The sequence below is a fragment of the Bemisia tabaci genome, chromosome 1, assembly GCF_918797505.1.
Source record: "Bemisia tabaci chromosome 1, PGI_BMITA_v3".
Lineage (NCBI taxonomy): Eukaryota > Metazoa > Arthropoda > Insecta > Hemiptera > Aleyrodidae > Bemisia > Bemisia tabaci.
In genome coordinates, this window is record NC_092793.1 from 6,056,657 (window position 1) to 6,073,274 (window position 16,618).

General features: G+C 39.5%; 2 protein-coding genes across 2 annotated transcripts in view; one reads left to right on the top strand and one right to left on the bottom strand.

The window, feature by feature from the left end:
• Positions 1-7,510, top strand: part of Srr (Serine racemase) — a 32,706-nt gene extending 25,196 nt beyond the window's left edge. Inside the window, 4 exon segments of the mRNA XM_072306205.1 lie at positions 1,438-1,607; positions 2,324-2,461; positions 4,444-4,669; positions 6,515-7,510. Coding sequence (XP_072162306.1) covers positions 1,438-1,607; positions 2,324-2,461; positions 4,444-4,669; positions 6,515-6,637 — 657 coding nt within the window. The 3' untranslated portion in view covers positions 6,638-7,510.
• Positions 7,511-15,331: 7,821 nt separating this feature from the next.
• On the bottom strand, positions 15,332-16,618 carry LOC140226004 (uncharacterized). The gene is made up of 2 exons (XM_072306120.1): positions 15,747-16,618; positions 15,332-15,692 (listed from the first exon to the last, which is right to left on the bottom strand). Exons 1-2 carry the CDS (start codon positions 16,210-16,212, stop codon positions 15,625-15,627), a joined length of 534 nt encoding a protein of 177 aa, XP_072162221.1. The 5' UTR covers positions 16,213-16,618; the 3' UTR covers positions 15,332-15,624.

Consider the following 16,618-nt stretch of genomic DNA (forward strand, 5'->3'; position numbering starts at 1 on the left):
GAGGGTCGCTGAGTTCAGAAATTACAGATACTTCCAAATAATTTACGTTTTTAAAATTACAGCTCCGCAGCGCTATTTTAGAGGCCCACTGAGCGCCGACCGGCCGCTCAGTGGTCCTGTCCGAAGCTGCAATTTTAAAAACGTGAATTTTTTGGAAGTATCGGTAATTTCTGAACTCAGCGACCCTCAAGAGTCCCTAATAAAGCATTTTACTCAGTTTGAACATTCAATCTGATCTAATAACAGTCAAATCCGACTTTTTTGCGCGCGAAAATCGGTCGGCGCGCGTTGAGCGGAAACTTCAATCGATCATAACTCCGGAACCGTTCGGTTCCCCAGCTTATACGACCACTCGTTGGATGCGGAAAAAGACGAACAATTTAAAAAACTGGTTTTTGTTCAAATAAAAAATTGAGATCTTTGTAAATTTTTCGTTTAAAAGAAATTTTCTAGACCTAAAAACTGGAAAAAAGCACATATGTGGACTTAAAAATGTGATATCGGGATTTTGACCTTTGGAATCTTAAAGTATGCAATTTTAGACGATTTTTCGTCCAAACCGGACCTCGATATCTTTCTTCGTTCAAGAGATATCGAGGTTCACAGGTTTTAACTTCCACCCCCCCTAGCTCCCCCCCAAAATTTTTGGGGGTCTGAAAATTTGGGAAAAGAAGCGCTCAAGTATGAGTAAACACAAAGAGACAAAGACAAGAGTAATAGACAAAGTCTGAAGAACTTCCAGAGGGGGGGCGAAAAAAGCCGTTTTTGCATCAAGCTCTTTAGTGCTTAGCGCTAAGTTGTTTTTTCCGTGTGAGCACTGAAGTACAACGGCTTTCGCAGGCTTCTCAATCGAGCAAAGTTCCTTGATCAGTCTTGAACAACGAACAACTGCTGAGCCGAAGCGGCAAGATTGACGTTGTCATACTTTCATTCCGCAGAGACGGTAACGGTAACATTTAGTGTGTGATTCAACTCAAGTAGATTATTGTTTATTTTGAGGTAGGAAGTTTGAATCGAAGAATCAAAAAATATAAGTGTCCTTGTTAGCAGCTACTTACTACCGGTGATTTTCGTCGTACAAATCGTGTTTTACGTGAGATTTTGCTGAGGAAACAAACATAATGTTGATGCTCAAATTTGCATCTTGTCCAGGGGCCCGTTTATTAATGGACAGTATTGCATTTATGTGGTTTTAGTAAAGCTGATTAACGTTACACAATAAAGTCCTCATCTTTGAGCGATAATTATTCGAACATGGCTGCGTGAGGTCGAATTCACATTATGATGAAGACAATTTTTTTGCTCAAAGAATGAAGACTGGTAGGATTATATTGAGTTCTGTTGCCAACAAATCTACGTCTTTTCGAAAGAATAATGTGCAATGCCTCGAATGAAGTTGAATGCACTGAAATAGTTATTTTGTTGTTCTTTGTGTAGGGTGTTGAATCAGAACGGTGTGCGAGTTTCTCAAAAGCAGTGGAGAATGGTGGTCCGGTGATGTTAGATATCGAATCAACTCTTGCAGACGGTCTGGCCGTCCCAATGGTGGGTTACAACGCATTTGCCACGGCCGCGCCCCTTGTAGATCGAACAGTGAGTATTCAAACGTTTCTCTTAACGATTCATAAAAAAAATGTCAACGATCGCAAACAGCCAGATGTTACGCAGTCAATCTGAATGTCCCTTAAAATGGAAAATCAAATTAGTGAGTGCAGCACAAAAACTCTTCCGGATTAAAAGTTAAAATCCAATGCCTGTGTCACACTATCAAAACTAGCCATCAAAATATCAAGGTCAGGTGTTATGATCGGCTTTCTCGATGACTTGGACCAATCACAGCAATTGACCTTGACATTTTGATGAAGTATTTTGATAGTGTGACACAGGCGCAAGTGCCGGTTACGTCTCTCGTATCTTCATCGATGACGGCGCAGAGATACAACTATTCGTGCTTGATGGACGTCCGTGTTGCGTCTTCGAAATTGAAGGCGCGATGCGTGAACTCGCAATGCTCCGCTAAATGCTGCAAATTAACGAATTGCAAAATTATTTAAACATTTTCGTCGCACTGTGCAACTTGGTATTTATACTGTAGGTTTCTGGAAATTTCAAAATGCCCATCGTGTTCTGCATGTTTCAATAAGGAATTAGAACGTGCAGTGTTTTATTGATTGTCGACAATCAATTCCCAATCAAAGGATCCTTTCCAGTGGTTCATTCTATGGAATTTTCGGTCGAATGAAAAGAGTAAAAATAATGGTGAACACGCCTCTTTCATGAAGATGTCAAACTTACAAGGATCTTATTTAATTACGAATTTTAGGTAGTGGATAAAAGAAGAATGGATAGCTATTGCAATCTTGCGGTTGGTCGAGTTGGAAAAATGCGTCGTAGAAGGAGCAGGAGCTGTTGGACTGGCAGCGATTTTAGCCGGACAGTTAGAAGAACTAAGAGGAAAGCGGTAAGATAATTTAACACGTGACCAGCATCCGTATAGGGTGGCATCTTTTTTCTTATGTTTAGAACGAAATATTTCAAAAAAGTTCATGAGATAATAAAAAAACAAATCAAGGGCTGTCTTTGAAAAAAGAGAGGAGAAAAATTAGATCTCTTAAGGGGAAGTAACACATTAAAAAAATCGAATATTTTATCATTTGCATCGACAGACTCCACCTGCAGCTAGTTTATAATAAAAATAGAGACCAAAATCAAATATGATATTCACAATTTTTTGTGGTATAAAACATACATTAGAATGATTAGTGGTATCGGGATAACTAGTTTATTCAAATTTTTGTATTTTTTTTTTTTTATTTTACTGACAATTTGGGTCCTGTTTTTTAGTTACTGCCTACCTAAATCATTCTAGCCATTAACATATAATATTTCCTTAAGCGTTTTATGAAATACGCAGCACGCAGTTTCATCGAAACCTCACACTTTACCTTGTGAGCGTAAGCGTTGCTGAAATTTTCTTGGGTGGCAAGGCCCCGAAAACTCTTCACAGGAATCAGTGGTGAGGCGTGAATGATCGATCATCAATATTTCCCTATTTGAAGCTATGGTAAAGAATCGATTAATGATATGCTCGTTGCAAACACCCTATTTATCGATCCTTTTCCATAGGCTAATATGTAGATCAATCGATACATCGCAAAGCACGTCACGTCACTAACAGGAATCTAAAGGTCTGCAGGTTACATCCCAAGTAGCATGGATTGCAATTTCATTGCAATGGATTGTGAGTTGATTGCAATTTTTGCTTGTTGCCTATACGTTCATTTGAAGGCGCTTAAAAAGTTGCAATTTTATTGCAATAAGTTTGCAAGAAATGTAGATTATGCTTGTTGCCTAACCTTCTTTTTCAAGGCACTATAAAGACTGCAATTTCGGTGCAATCATGTTGTAACAAATTCACGCCATGTGCCTGGCATCCAATTCTCTAGTTGTTTTAAAGTTTTTTTCGACTTAAATGTCTCACCTAACCCATATAGCCCAACATATTTTGAAAATATTGTCACCTTTATCAAAATATTTTCATGGCAATATTGTAATTAAGATATTTTCAAAATATTTTTAAAACATTTAAAGGAATATTTTGAAAATGTTTACAAAAAATATTTTTAAAATAATTCAAAAATATTGCCTGTAAACATGCATGTTAAAAATATTCCTTAAGAAAGTTTTGAAAATATTTTAAAAATATTTTTTGAAAATATTTTTAAGTTCTCAAGTTAGTATGTGGTGTAATTTACACCGGTGTAAATTTAGTGTGAGTACCTATTACGTGATATCGAAAAAAAAATCAGACAAAAAAAATATGAAAAAAATAAATAACACGAAAAAAAATAAATAATAGGCAAAAGAAAGAAGCCTGAGAAAAACGGCGTTAATCAAATCTATGATGAATGTTGAGCCACGCACTGACGCAATGCATGCGATAACAGCCTTAACAGGCGTGATTTCAACCCAGCTCATCATCAGCTCCCTGTAGCTCAGTGGAAGAGTGCTCCGCTATGACATTCGCGGGTCGGGTTCAAGCCCACTCAAGGCGTCCGGTATTTTATGCTGCTAAACGTCGTAGGACATTAGGTAAGCATGGGTTCGAATTATTATAATTTCCCCGGAAAATTTAGGGGTTGAAATTTAAAGGTCGTCAATATTGAAATTTCTTTGCAAAAAAAAAAATTGCAACTTTTTTACAATGAGGGGGTCAGATGTTGTAAAATAATTGCAATTTTCTTGCAAGAAAGTTGAAATCATCTGGAAATTTTATTTCATTTAAATTGCAATTTTTTCGTTGCAAAATGCTACTTGGGATACAGCAACAATTCAACGGAAAGGCGCCAGTTTTCTAGGGGGCCCGCCCCCTCCCAAAGACCTCTTTACCTACGCCCATGCTTGACAAATTGCACTTTTAATAAAATTTACCTCTAATTTCAGAGTCGTATTATTACTGTGCGGAGGTAACATCGACACCACAATCCTAGGTAGATGCCTTGAGAGAGGATTGGCCGTAGATGGTAGGCTGATGAAGTTTTCCGTGAATATTAGCGATAGGCCGGGAGGCATTGCTGAACTGACAAGGTTGTTAGCCCAACTGGAAGTTTCTATTAAAGACATAATCCACGAACGCGCTTGGGTCACTTCAAACGTATTCGGAGTTAAGGTACGGTCTCACTGTATCTGTTACCTGAATTTGTATTACGTAATGTTCTTTGACGGGAAACTAACCATACCTCCAATAGCATGATCATCAAGGGGAGAAGGTGAGAAAAAAACCTTTGAAAATAGCCTTAAAAATGCAGACAAAAAATGTCCATTTTGCGGTTTTTTTTACGTAAAAAAAATACAGATTTCCACTTAACGAGTTTTTGTCACTCTATTTCAATGATTCTAACAATTTTTACACAGATATTTCATTTAGTATGTTGTATATTCTGCAGTTTAATTTCTCACGCATAATTTCAAACATGTTTTCACATGTTCAGAACCCGATCCACAGCCATCATTTTCAGTTACATAAATATAAAGTTAGTTATAGTTAGCTAATTAGTTATTAGTGTTTAGAGACATTTAGCTACTGAAGGTATCAATAGATTTAAAGAATTGAAGAAAAAGCGGGTACAAATACAAAAAATTTAGCTTTCTGACTTGCTCCTCTCAAGTAAGAATTTATTCATATATTTCTGTGAGCAAGATGTGGAACCAGGTATCTCCGTAGGTAGCTCCGCTTTGCGACGTTGCAGACATCCTGTCATTCTTTATTGTTTCTCTAGAAAACTAGTCAACGGTATGTCTCGAAGTTCTGTGTTAGTTTTTCTTCTCTGTTGGCAGAGTATTCTACATGAATTTTAAGCTATTAAAGTGGCCTCCCTGGTAAAAATTGGCAGTAGAATCTGTGTTCCAAAATACCATAGACCTAAAGCCGGCTGTAAGATTTCCAATAGCTTCTGTAGCCGGCTGTACAATTTCTTTTAGCCTTTTATAGCCGATGGCGATTAAGCAACAGCCAGACGATAAATTTTATGCTAAACGTTACGAAATACGGATACTAGGACTTAGTTAGTTTTTGGACTACCGCTCTCTTTTTGTGCCGTAGTATCTTAATTTATTTTGCGAGGTAAGCTCCGTACTTTTGAAGGATGCCTGTCATTCTTAATATGTTGGAGCGCCTTTAATTTCTTATGATACTGTGCAATACATCTGGTGTGAAATAGTTGCTTCAGACGCCGTGGCACGCTGCGGCGCGGCGGGCGGGCAGAGAGCGCGAAACGCGCATTGGCGCCTTCAAACCTAACAGGGATACTTCACGCATTGCGCAATGCGTGAAGTATCCCTGTTAGGTTTGTAGGCGCCAGTGCGTCGCCGCTCCGCTTTGTGTTAGGCTCTAATATTTAGTCTGGCGGAGTCAGCGTTTTTCAACTCATGATTTTGAAATGTTTGCACACTCTGTATGGATTATTCTCATTTTAATTGATGAATAAAAAAATGTTTTAAAGGAAAATATAATGTGTGTTTTGTAAATATTAAGGTAGTTCCGTATCAAACTTAATGATTTCCAAAGCACACGAATTTCTACACAATTTCTTATAGCCTTTTATAGCCAATGGCGATAAAGTGTAAAGCCCGGCGATAGGAACTATAGCCCGACTGTATACTTTTTTATAGCTTCGTATAGCCCGGCTATATGATTTGCTCCGCTTTCTACAGCCAGCTATATGATTTTCAATAGCCTTCTTTAGTCGGCTTTAAGAACTCCTATGGTATTTTGAAACGCAGCTCCTATCGCCAATTTTTACCAGGGCTGTCTTTCTTTAAAAAAATAAATAGATGGATTAGATAAATAGATAAATAGCGTAGATTTTGAAACACCTCAATAGAGACATGATTTCACACTTTAGCCATCGATTATTCATATTTTTCATTTTGTGTGTGTATTTTTTCTTTTGTGTGTGATACGCATATTTAATCGATATTCTAATAATGCAGTGTCCTTCCATGTCCTCGCCAGGTTACAGTCATGTGTGAGACGAGAGACGAAGATCACGCAGCTCACTTGAAAACCGTCCTGAAAGAGAACTACAAGCAAGTGACATTCGAAGAATTGCCAAAATTCCAGGCTCCATTATTATAAAACTGTGACTACCTGATTTCACGTCATGATGTGTTTAAAAAAATGTTCGTTTTTTTTTAAAAATTGCCACTCTTTGGGCCTTTCCCATGGGCAATTTTGTCTTTGATATGATCTCCAAGAATGCGCGCTGTAAGCCAGGTCACGAAATCCAACTGCAATATGCTCATATTTTGCATGTTTATAAGTATTATAATTTTCACTGCAGACCAGGCATATTTAATTTAAAACCAGAAATCAAAAACTTGAGTCAGAGTGCTCAAAACTTATAATCTTTTTGAGCTAGAAATTGCATCAATTAGTGCGTGCACCTCAAATGTATTTCTATGGCTCATTGTTCAGTAGAAGAAATATGTTTTACCTGAGCAATAACATCACCTATTATACTGAGTTGCTTGATGATCCACAGCCTTCGGAGGCTGTCGATCATTGTTGGAACTATGGATCGACCACTGGATGTAGTTTAACCAACCGATGAATGATAGTTCCTTCACTCAGCCAAGTCACCTTTTTTAAACTTAAAAATTATGTTTTTTTACCAAAAGACAACTTGGAACTAGAACAGACAGCGTCCCAGTCCGAGGGCCTGTCATTGCATTTCTAACTATAAGGAATTGGGTGATGCACCTACTTTTACAATAAGCGGCGTCACTTTTTATTTATTAATATATTTTCAATTCATCTATAGCATTTATCCATGTTCTTTGTGTTCATAGTTACCGCCTTTTACCTAAATGTCTCACTTAAATTCTCATCTTTTTAAAAAGTTCATTGTTTTACTCTTGTTATTATAAATTAAAAATAAAGAAATCGTGAGAGACGCTTTTGTCCAGACGCAGACGGTCAAAAAGAGAGCTCTCCATGAATTACATCAAATGTTTTTCTCGAGTTTTCCCCCGTCCTCTTTCACTTAGTCAAGTTGGTACTTGACTCTCGGAAAATTGTGTTAAGCTGAACGGGCCAGCAGGCCGATTATTTAAATTGATAGACAAAGCAATAGACAAAGACGACAAAAGGGATTTATAGGGATCCTATTGGTGGAAGCGGGTGGTAGCAATGGACATAGTAGATAGGTAATGGACTGACTAACGGCAACCCACCAAAGACCCGACAGTTAGTCCATCATTTTCTTCCTTAGTCTATAAGAACCAACCATGTCAACCAATAGGATCGCTCTATACTCCCTATGTCTTCTTTGTCTATCGCTTTGTCTATCAGTTTCAATAATCGGCCCGCGGGCCTGATTATCCGGGGTGCTGTAGCAGGTAGCACCCGAGGCCCAATGACCCGACAGGCCCCCTGGGTAATTTCTTTTATTATTACTACTACTTTTAATTCTTTATTTTAGCGAGAAATCCGACCAAATCCTTTAGGGTCATTGGAGTCTTAAATATAGATGTAGAGGGACCCTTATACTTGAATTATCTTGGGTGTCATGGGCCATTAAATTTTGGCATTACGGGCCCCTGACGAAGGTTGAGAACCTGAGAGCCTGATATTGAAATTTCGGTGAGTTCATGAAATCAGCGTTTTGCGGGCCCTATATGTGATGGACTCCTCGGCTCTGAACTTAGTAGTGTGGTGCTCACATCCTACCTACTTTTGTGAGCATCTATTAGTGTCTAAGAGATGTCTGTGTAGTAGAAACGAAACAAGTAAAAGGCGCTCTTTCTTTTCGGATCCTCGCAATAATGCCGCGCCGCGCCGCCGCGACATGCGCACTGGCGCCTACAAACCTAACAGGGATACTTCACGCATTGCGCAATGCGTGAAGTATCCCTGTTATGTTTGTAGGCGCCAATGCGTGTGCCGCGCTGAACACCCTTGCAAGCCGTCGCCGCGCCGAAGCGGCGAGTTAAAACTCCTTCTTTTCCGTGCATAGGCAACACAGACATCCGTGAAGCCCGAATAGTTGCATCAAGGCGTTATAATGAAATTCGTATAGTATTCGTCGCATGCGATAGTAACTGAGATCATCCTCTTTTGTTTCTCGCGCACCTGCACTTGATTTCAGCGTTGCCTATTAGTCGCCGGATACCAAAAAAGGCGACAGAATCATTCCATGGATACTTCAGGCGAAATTTTTCGAGCGCGCATCCCAATATACTAGAATTGCAGAAAAATTGAAAAAAGTTCCACATATTTAGAAGGGGAACTACACTGCCGTGCAAAAGAAAAACGCAGTATGAACCTTCAGGCGTTACCAAATTTCCTTTGATAAGATACAAATTTATTGGGAAAGCTGTTGAAAATTTTCCTTCCAACTTTTCGGGCAATTTTATTCGATTTTAATTCGAATAAAAAAAAATATCTAAGATTTTCAAGAAAAAATATGCATTACTTTCTTACAAAATACATTTTTTATCAGAGGAAATTTGGCAACATTCGAATGTTCATACGATGTTTTTCCATAGCACGGCAGTACAGATGATTGATGCATCGGTGCGATAATTATGCGTAACAGTGCAGCGTTTTAAGTACATGCGCGACGTTGAAGGTGCTATATACGCTGATCCAAAACGGGGTTCGTGGGATTTCCTCAGTTTTTTTCTTTAAATTTCGGATATGTCTAGTGTTACGACGTAAAAATTTTAGGGACACCTGCTATGGCACAATGGGCGGAATATAAGAACTTTTCGTGGGAGAAGGAGCAGAAGGCCATTCATCAAGAGGGGGCGGGGGGGGGGGCAAAAACACTCTTCTTTAAGGGGGGTTTGCCTGCATCTGAGGAACTCCCTCAGCTGTGAGAAAGGGCTCGGAAATTTTCTTATTTTAAAGGGGGACCAGGAAAGCTTTCCTTGGAAAATTTTGAAAAATTGAGTCGTCTTAGGAGCAATTTTGAGCTGTTCTTACAAACACATTGATCGAATTGAAATTGAAATGAAGGAAAAACATGACACACCCTTGTTTACTAAAATCCTTAACATTTCTTAGAGAGGGGCTAATTGTAAGTAGATTTCTAGGGCGCCCCCCCCCTTCCCAGCCCGTACTAGTTCCGCCCATATCATTATGATAATTGGACTACTTTGCAATTTGGACTATAATATAGCCCAGTTTAAAAACAACGTATATGCCATGGTTTCCCAATGACATGAGTGTTTTTCCTCAGAAGAGCCAGAATTTATATTCCCAATTGCAAAATGCTCAATTATATGAATGATTATATCCTGATAGACCCCCAGGATGAACCACAATCCACATTACTGTTGTTTGGCTGTGATCGAAATTTACTGGGGGAAAAACAAAACAAAATCAAAAGAATAAACGACCACACTAAGGAAATTCACAATATATTACATATGTTGCACAATGTTATGAGACAAGAATTTATTGAACTTTTTAAACATTGTCTGAAACTCAGAGAAACAAAAAGTCGCATTTATTTTTAATTAAAAACATTCAATTGTAGAGATGTCTGTATGCTGAGCATTTCTGCGAAAAAAGTTTTGCTAACTTTTCCTGATACATAAGAATAAAATGATAAAATTTAGTTCAAAGAATTTCCAGAACAATGTATTCGTAATATTCATTGAAAATTACGAACATATGACTTAGCTTGGAATTCCTATCACATCAATGATGAAACTAGGAAAAACTGTATTCCATTGAGACGATTCGTTTTAATAGTTCCTCGGAACTAACGAAAGTCCAGTGGATCCAATACGCGATCATTTATTATGTATGTTTCCGATCATTTATTGTTTCTTTTACGCTTGTAAATATTTTTGAATTCTGGAAGATTCCAAACAAAGATCTTAACAACTTAGTTTTATTTTGAATAAAAAGCAATGCCTAGTCTGACAAATGTTGGCTTTCTTGTGAAATGAACTTTGTTGCGCAGCAGTATTACATCAAAACTTCTCTGTAAATAGAAAACTTTCTAAAAATGTCTACCGAAAATAATAGATGCCAATGAGAACCAATCTCAAAATGGATCAAATGGATTGGAACCAAGAGTATGCCAATTTCGCTAAGATTGCGTGCAACTCGTTTCACCTTGCACATGTAAACTGATCATCTAAACAAGATTTATTTTCACTCTCAATTAACTAAATATTTAAGACGAAAATTACCTTTGAAAATTTAATTTTTATCGCGATTTCAGTAATTCAAACGCGAAGAGTATAAAGTTGCACAATCTGAGCACTGTTGGATTGCTCTGGGCTCCTTTTTGCAAAGTGCAGTCGTCCAATATGCTCTGGAGCGAAAATGGCGTTTGTGAACTGGATTGCATTTTGCAAAGAGGAACCAGGAGCATTGCAATGTTGCTAAGACTGTGCAACTTCATCCATTGCAATATAACCATTGAAATCCTTAAAAAATATGAAATTTACTTGGTAGGTAATGTTTGTCCTACCTAAAAGAGTTTCTAGCAAGTAAAGTGGAAACTGTTTAAAGATAATCAGGTTTTTTTTTTCCAAGACAAAAAAGCTGCATAACCTCAGCAGATCCATCCAATGGTCAGTCATTGCGCAGATTTCCGCTGGGGTAAGCCCTTTCATTGGCTCGTGACGTCAGCATTACTGCCGCGAAAACCAGAAAAGTCGGAAACAATGCTTTTCTTATGGGAAAGAGCAAATTTTCTTAATGAATCATTTAAATTCGTACTTTAAATCCTTTGAAACTTTCTGTGTGTCGAAAAGAACGTTTAGACATTAGCATCAGGGTTTCATTGCCAAATTGTGTTCTCTTCAGTTCTCATAAGAAACAATGTAAATGGATGCTGCTCCTGTTCAAAAATTAAAAATTTGAAAAACAAATAGCTAAGAAAATAGCTAATTCTAGAGTCCGTGGGCATGGCAAGAGAGCGTTGTGGACAGGCTCATGAGTTCAAGACGCCGGAACGGCGATCCGATCCCGAAACTGTCACCGCACTCAACGCTGACGTCATGCGCTTGATATTCTCATTCATTCTTATGGCCGACCACTAACGAGCACGACCCCATCTTTCCATTCCACATTTCCTTTTCGCATAAATACGCCAGATGCAGTCCAACTTCAACCAAAGTCCGATGAAAAATGTAAGGGTTCACAAGTAAATCCCCGAGTCTAGGTCCAGGATGATTCTGACCTTCATCATGAAGTCCCGACGGATGTTCAAAGACACTGCGGTTGGAGAGATCAAGGATCAATAGGCCAGCAAGTGGCCGTTTCATCCCTGTAGTGTCGATCCCATACGACCCCATAGATGTGATAGCATTTTTTCTCCGCCTTGGGTAGAGTAACATTGATTAAGGTTTTCTTCTTACCGATGAACACGTAAGCTTTCACTTTGACTGTCACGTTGGTGCATGTGTCAGGAACGTAGACAGTTTTATACTGGTTGTTGAGGAAAACTTCTTCATCTCGCACTGCTTCGGGACAGTCAACTATGTACCTAGCCGCGAAACCCGAGTCATTCCAAAAGGAAATGGGAACTCTATCACATGAAGCCAGCACTACAACCATTAGAAATAAACAAATCAGCACGAGAGGAAAATGCATATTCACCAGTGAGAAAAGGAGACTTCAGAATGACTTTGAAGAGACTGATGTTAGCCTAGACTCTTGATCAGAGATCCTGGGCAATGGTGAATCGCTCCAAAGCGCCAGCTGTATAAACGTTTTTTTGAGCATGCTTTAAGCGCATAATGGAGGGAGCAAACGTCAATACGTCACTTTATGACGGATAAGTCCCGAAAAAACAATAAAAAAGTAGCGACGCGACGCTCAGCGGATTTTGGTTTCGATCCGTCAAAGTTGACCAATCATAAAGCTAGAGACACTCGCATCGCGCTGTTTCGAATACCCCAACTTAATCCTTCTCCTGAGATGAAAATTAGTAATTTATAATTATAAAAAATAAATAAAATAATATTATTACTCTTGATGCGTAAGCGAAGCGAGGATAAACGTTTCGACGTATGAAAAATAACTTATGGATTCAACCATAGCTAACCGAATTAATTATTTGTTTGCGCACTTGCGCAGTCCTATTTTCAATGCATGAATAATTACTGTTTTTCGGTGGCAATGGTCTGTAAATTGTTGACACTACCGAACCTAATCTAGGCTGTGGGTCGAAATTAGTATACGGTTTGCGTCATGAACTGACCTCACCCCTAGAACTGTACGTGGCGACTCAATACCATGAGGCTCTTGCAGGTAGTGGGTCGGTCCTTGGTCCACCGCAAAATTTCAATAAAAAACGTCAGTTTACTCTCAAAATTTTAAACAGCGCATGATAGGAAAATCGTTGACTCGGCTTTCTAATATACCTATAGCCTATGTATATTGTCGCTTGGCTGACATGAGGGCGTAACTACACATTGAGATGAGCGCGGAAAAACATTGAAATGTGTGGAGGACAGGGTTCATTGTAGAGTGTAATTACGCCCATTATGTCAGATAGACGCCGATATGTCGTAGGCAATTAGCAATCGCCGGCAGTTCACATGTTGTTTCAATAGATCGCAATAATGCGCATCGGTATAATGCAATTTTTAAGGGTTATGGTCTTCAAAAGTATGAGCTCGGCTTGAAGCGCCTTCATTTTTCGTGATACTGTACGCTTCGCCACGATGTTAGTTTAGTTGCCTGTCCGATCTCAACCCGGCTAATGTCACGGAGTTCACTGCACGCTCTCCTGAGTGCGCATATTTCTGCCATATTTGTAAGGATGGAAAAGTGTCTATTCACATCATAGGCAACATAATCAGTACTCTAATCTTATTCTTTTATTTTTGAATTTAAAGATTTTCTATATTTATTATTCACCACTGGCTTGCAAATTACTAGCGATTGCTAATTGCCTGCGACATATATACTATGGTCTAAATTATAGCTTGATGCTCAAGAAAGTAACAACCGAAATTTTAAAGCTCTTTAAACAAGTAAAACTCAACCTTTAAGGTAGATTCCTAGTCTTCAACGTTAATATCCTGGTTGCTAATCAACGTCTTAATTATTATAACTAAAAAATCAATTCAAAAGTCGGAATGGTACTTATTTTCCCGTCCTTTGGGGTCGAAATATTAATTCACTGGAAAAAAAAGTCGCTTGGATCTAGGGTCCAGACTCATAATAATATTGAAATGAAAAAATAATCTTGATTCAATCAGATTTTCCCTTGAATCGAAGAGCCGAGCCTCTTGATTTAGGCGGATTTCCCTTTGATTCAAGCAAAAAGTCCGATTGAATCAATAGTATTTTTTCTTGTCAAAGTTTTAAGAGTTTGGACTCTAAATCCAAGCGACTTCATTTTCCAGTGCTGAAAACAAATAGTGCAATATAATTTTAATGAGAAAAAGTATGAATGTATAGGATTTGCATGTTTCGTTGTTGTTTTTGATTTGGTTAATTTTAACATGGTCCTTTTCCTAGGCTTTCCGCGGGTGGATGTAGCCAACTTTTCCGACCAGATCGGCAAAGTTGCAACCCAAAAGAGAAAAACGCTCTGCTGAAATCAGACCAGACTCAGTTGCTTGATGCATTTTAGCCGAGAGGTTGGCATTCATCCACTTTTCGACCCACCTCCGGAGATGGGTCGAGAATTTTGGAGGTAGTCGTCATTGCTGCCAGCATGAAAACCAAATTAGGTATAGGCGCACCGACGCAGCGGATCGGGTTAATAGGAGAGGTCGGACAGAATTTGGAAACTTTAAACGCTTATAACTCCGTTTATACAAAACTTTGAGGTTCTCAAAGTGGTTCCATTGGTCTCCTCGTGAAATTTTCTTCTGAAGGCACCCCTTAAAATTTGAGATGTGATTAAATAAACATCAAAATTGGCCGTTTTAGTCAACAATTTCATGTCCGACCTCTCTAATTGACTCGGTCTAGTGTAAGACGCCCAGAGGGTAGAGTACCTATATTGAGAGAGTATGGCCACTGAGGTTACCACCTCTGATTGGCTCAGCCATCTTAGGCTAAATGGAGCCCTTAGGACCCAAAAATGGCGGACGCCATAAATTAATGTAATGCAAAATGACTCAAAATGTAGTTTTCTTTGCTTATCGTAATGAGAAATTTACTCAAATGCACTATTGCGACATCTTTACATATTTTTAAGGCTAATCGTGTGCAATTTTTGAGAAAAATTATCTTAGATGTAGTAAGGTTGGCAGCAAGTGCGGTTGGTGATAACCGTCAAAAGTTGGCAATGACCCCCCTCCCATCCACAAAAACCAAAACAAAGCACCGCCATTTTTGGGTCCTAAGCCTCTCCATGGGGCCCAGTGGCCATACTCTCTCAATATAGGTACTCTACCAGAGGGTATTTCAAAAATCACAATTTCATGAAATCGCGATAATTTCTACTTAATTCGGTCGATGTATGCCGATTTTAAACGATTGTACACTTGTGCGAACGAAAGTCATTGAGTTCCGTACGTGTATTAGGGGAATAGACCGCGCAATGCAACAAAAAATGTGTAGCTTTCCTCAATTTTACCGCAACGTATACAAGAGTCGTCCCTTTTAATACTGCCGTGCTAAGGAAAAACGCCGTATGAACCTTCAGCCATTGCCAAATCTCCATCGACAAATCATGAATTTCCGGGCAAATTTTTTTATATTTTTCCCCGATTTTTTTCAGAAAATTGTGTTCTTAATTCTCTTAATTCTTCTTAATCTAAGAAGTCTGAAAATTTCAAGGGAAAATACTCATAACTTTCTCCAAAAACAAATACTTTCTAGAGAAAATTTGGCGACTCTCGAATGTTCATACGGCGTTTTTCCTTAGCACAGCAGAATAGCAGTTATGCAACACACACAACTTTTTAGTCCAAAGGCGATAATTTTACCATTACAACATATTATATTGTTTTTATTACAATCTGTGATACAATTTAAAATTCCCATAGTAAGTACGTGTAGTACGTACGGTAGTGAATCAATTAAGAATAAAAATACGTATTTTCACATTTCTCTCTAACTTAGCCTAGGGGTCCATGCATGCATGGCAGCAGATGCACATTACCTGGCTCCTGGCTCCTGGCTCAGGCGATAGGTCACAGCGATAAGTACGGCACGGCGATCTGCTCCGTCGTAGTTTTATTGGCTGCGGGGTCAGTGGTGGCTCTGTGTTCAGCATTGGCTCTGTGTTCAGCATTGGCTCTGTGTTCAGCAGTGCCTCTGTGTTCAGCAGTGGCTCTGTGTTCAGCGGCGCCGCTGTTTTCAAATGCGGCGCTAGCGAGGACAGGGACAAGGGCGAGATTCGGTGGTTCCCTGCAAGGGCTCGGTTCGCCGTTGCAATAGTTGCGTTCGCAGATCTTGCAGGCGTCGGTTCGGCAAGTCTCGAGATCCCGCTTGTAGACGCAGGCGCGGGAAGTGAGCATACCGGGCTCGCAGCGGGTTCCGCAGAGGACGGTCATAGGGCAGTTCTGGGTGGCGACGACGCCGCTCCCGTCCATCCGCTCGCACAGAGAGCCCGGGCCCCCGGAGCAGCTGAAGCACAAGCGACTGGTGTTGCCGACGACGGAGCCGTACTCGGGACGGTAGGACACGAAGACCATGGCCGCCAGGAGCACCACGAGCAACCCGATGACGGCGATCGCGAACGCGAACGAAAATGCCGGACTCCTGAACGAAGCGCACATCAGCCACGCATTCGCGTTTCAGAGGTTATGTCATAGAATAAAGAGACTAACGTCAACAGAAGCGAAAGCCCCCGCCATTTTCATGTCAACGAAGCATACCGAAAGGAGGCTGTTTCAATAAGTACTGTTTACGTTTGCGGTTTTGGAGAGGTCGAATAATAACGGATACATACGTTTTAAGGAATTGTAAGAGTTTTCTTTTAACTTATTTATCGTTAAACCGAAGAAGTACTGTAAATTCGCTTAAAATTTAATGTTTTTTTCCACTTTTATATTTGTAGGTAACCTCGAAATTGGTTTCAATCTGCGCAGAAAAATGTTAACATTGGTTCTTACGGAGCTTTCGCTTCTGTTGACGTAGTCTATTTATTCTATGGTTATGTCCAAGCTCATGTGCCGGCTTCGA

Bases quoted from the DNA above. Each gene is read 5' to 3' on its own strand.
- LOC140226004 (XM_072306120.1), bottom strand. From the start codon at position 16,212: ATGTGCGCTTCGTTCAGGAGTCCGGCATTTTCGTTCGCGTTCGCGATC. The intron at 15,693-15,746 runs GCACTGCTGAAC...CTGAACACAGAG, and splicing joins AGCCACTGCTGAACACAGAG to CCACCACTGACCCCGCAGCC.